The sequence below is a fragment of the Austrofundulus limnaeus genome, unplaced genomic scaffold (assembly GCF_001266775.1).
Source record: "Austrofundulus limnaeus strain Quisiro unplaced genomic scaffold, Austrofundulus_limnaeus-1.0 Scaffold546, whole genome shotgun sequence".
In the NCBI taxonomy this organism is placed as follows: domain Eukaryota; kingdom Metazoa; phylum Chordata; class Actinopteri; order Cyprinodontiformes; family Rivulidae; genus Austrofundulus; species Austrofundulus limnaeus.
Window position 1 is genome coordinate 32,775 of NW_013952948.1, and position 2,993 is coordinate 35,767.

General features: G+C 39.9%; 1 protein-coding gene across 1 annotated transcript in view; it reads left to right on the forward strand.

Annotated features, from left to right (window-relative positions):
- LOC106530678 (NADH dehydrogenase [ubiquinone] iron-sulfur protein 8, mitochondrial) overlaps window positions 1-2,993 on the forward strand; it is a gene marked incomplete at its 5' end in the record, with an annotated part of 25,246 nt that overhangs the window by 7,520 nt on the left and 14,733 nt on the right. Inside the window, 1 exon segment of the mRNA XM_014026348.1 lies at window positions 2,247-2,356. Within this exon segment, the coding sequence (XP_013881802.1) occupies window positions 2,247-2,356 (110 nt within the window).

The window sequence follows — 2,993 nt, forward strand, 5'->3', positions numbered from 1 at the left end:
AAATTATTTTTTTTGATTGAAGATGCTTTTTGTTTGATTGAATAATAAAAACACAAATTTACCTCCATAGATTACTGCCACACCTGCCAATCAAGAAACTACATAGGACCTGCCTAGCAAAGGGAAGTAGACCAAAAGTTTCTGAAAAGCTAGACATCGTGCTGAAATCCAAAGAAACTCAGGAACAAATGAGAAACAAAGTAATTGAGCTCTATCAGTCTGGAAAATATTATAAATCAATTTCTAAAGCTTTGYGACTCCAGAGAACAACAGTGAAAACCATTGTCCACAAATGGTGAAAGCATGGAACAGTAATGAACCATCCCAGGAGTGACCAACTGACCAAAATTACCCCAAGAGTGCAGCATCGCCTCATCCAAGAGGTCACAAAGACCCCACAACAACATACAAAGAGTTACAGGCCTCAGTTAAGCCCCTTCTTCATGAGCACAGTTCTGCTCGTGTTTTGTGTGTCCGTTTCAGTGTGTCCCTRACTCTGTGTGTGTGATTATGGGTGGACCGTCCGCAGCAACTTCAGCTCTTGTGTTAAAAAATAAAAAGCTGTTGTGTTTTTACTTGTTGTGGTGGTCTGGGGCTGTGTTCAGCTTCAGGGCCTGGGAGACTCACTGTGGTAAATGGAACCATGAATTCTGCTGTCTACCAAAAAAGTCTTGCCATGAGTCTTCTTCAAACAGTGGTTTGTGATACCTTCACCCTTGAACTGTGGAGGTCATTGGTGATGTCACTTACTGATGTTTTGTTTTGTTTTGTTTTTTCTTCACAGCTCTCGCAATATTTCTGTCATTAACTACTGTTATTTTCTTTGGCTGTCTTGTTCGACGTGTGCTGTTCAGTACACCAGAAGTTTTTCCTTTTATTATTCGAGACTTTCCCATTTTTTGTGCTTGCTATGTCCAATGTTTGTCCAATGGCTCTGATTGATTTTCCTTCTTTTCTCAGCTTTTCTCCCATAGACCGCTCTCTGCTCTTCATGTTGGTTTATCCTCTTTAAAAAGAAAAACTTACTTTATAGGTTTAAACCCAGACCAACAAGTAGACTAGTCATGCAGAGCTATTTAATGTTTGAACAATCAACATTAAAGAGTTATTCAGGCTGTCAAATATGCACACGTTTGTGAATTTATTACTATTAAAATTGAAGGTAAGCTGTGTAAATTTTTGCTTGTATCAAACAAGTAGCCCTTCGTGTGACTCTGTACCCATGAAGTAGCTCTGTCTCAAAAAGATTAACCCTGTCCTACAACAATAACCACAATTTGTGCTTTAGATTTTAGAGATTGTAACAGACATGGTCCTACAGCTTTTTTCTGTGCTACAAAATCAYCAACCTCTGTAGCYCTAATGCTATGACCTACAAAAGTTAATGTACATCCCTGATTATTGTGACGCAGTTCTCTCAAGTTCTATAGAAATGATAGTGATCTGTACCATGACATGTGTAATATTTAAATATTCCTAACGTCCCTTGTGTGTTATTGGTGACTGAAACAAATCTAACACTTCCCATCATATTAGACAAGTACACAGGCTGAGGTAGTGGAGCTACAGCTTGAATTAGAGCTCAGTTTTTGTTTTTCTACTCTATTAATACCATACTGGTGGCAGTCTTGAGTGAGAGCCAATCTTTGGTACACTTTTGCAATTCTGTATTCATAATCATTACAAACTCTTGGGTATGATGAGTAAGATGTGTGATCGCTCTTTAATGTCTTCTTACTATTCTGCTTTGCACACCAGCTTCTGCCTTGAGTTTTGCCCAAACTAACTGATGAAATGAGCCACAGTCTTTACTTCTGAGGGTTCAGTCCTTTCTTTTCTATTTTATTTTCTAATCGGTATGAAATTAATTTGAGACTTGTAACAGTAACATGGGGATGACCACATATACTGTAGTTGTCTGTTTTCCCTATTTCCATACAGTTTAGATTTGCTCGGCTATAACTAAGATAAGTCTGTTATAAGATTACTTCAATGTTGCCAAAATCATGGAATTCAGGTACTTCTCAAGTGAGAGGGAGTAGTTTATGATGGAACTTACTGAAAATAATAAAGTTTAACCAGAAATGGCTTYTGAGCATTCTTCTACAATCATGCTTTGTTTAGCTGTAGTTGTGTCAAAATCAGTTAGAGCAGTAATTGTACACATTAATTACATTTTTTATACTATTTTGAGCTGTTTGTTCATTTCACTGTCTGCTACTGAAGCCTGATTCTTTTGATGGTAGGTTTGGGTATGACATTGAGCTACCTGTTCAGGGAACCTGCGACCATCAACTACCCATTTGAAAAGGGACCACTGTCGCCACGCTTCAGAGGAGAGCATGCTCTGCGCAGGTGAGAACGTACCTTTGAATTCATTCACCTCTTTAACCACTGAGAAACTGAAATTCAAAAGAAATCCTAATGACTTAATGACAAATTATTGACAAGTGTCGGATTGAAAACCTAAACTAGTGCTGAGTGGTATGACCAAAATTTTATATCACGGTATTTTCAACATTTACACCGGTTTCACGGTATATCACGGCATTTTTCTTTTCATCACAGATCAGCTGATAATAAAATGTACAAACACTGCTTATTAACTTTTCTCTTTTACTGTACCTCTGTCTGTGTCTCTGTTTCCCTCCTCTGTGTGTCTTTTCTCTGACTGGTGGTTGGAGACAGTAATCACGCATTTTGGTCCAGTTGTGAAGGAGGAGAGATAAGAAAAGATTATTATTGGGTTTATTCCATCCATCCATCCATTTTTTTCCGCCTATCCGGGGTCGGGTCGCGGGGCAGCAGCTTCAGAAGGGAGGCCCAGACTTCCCTCTCCCCAGCCACTTCTTCCAGCTCCTCCGGGGGAATTCCCAGGCCAGCCGAGAGACATAGTCCCTCCAGCGTGTCCTGGGTCTTCTCAACGTGGAGGAGCAGCGGCTCTACTCTGAGTCCCTCCCGGATGACCGAGCTTCTCACCCTATCTCTAAGGG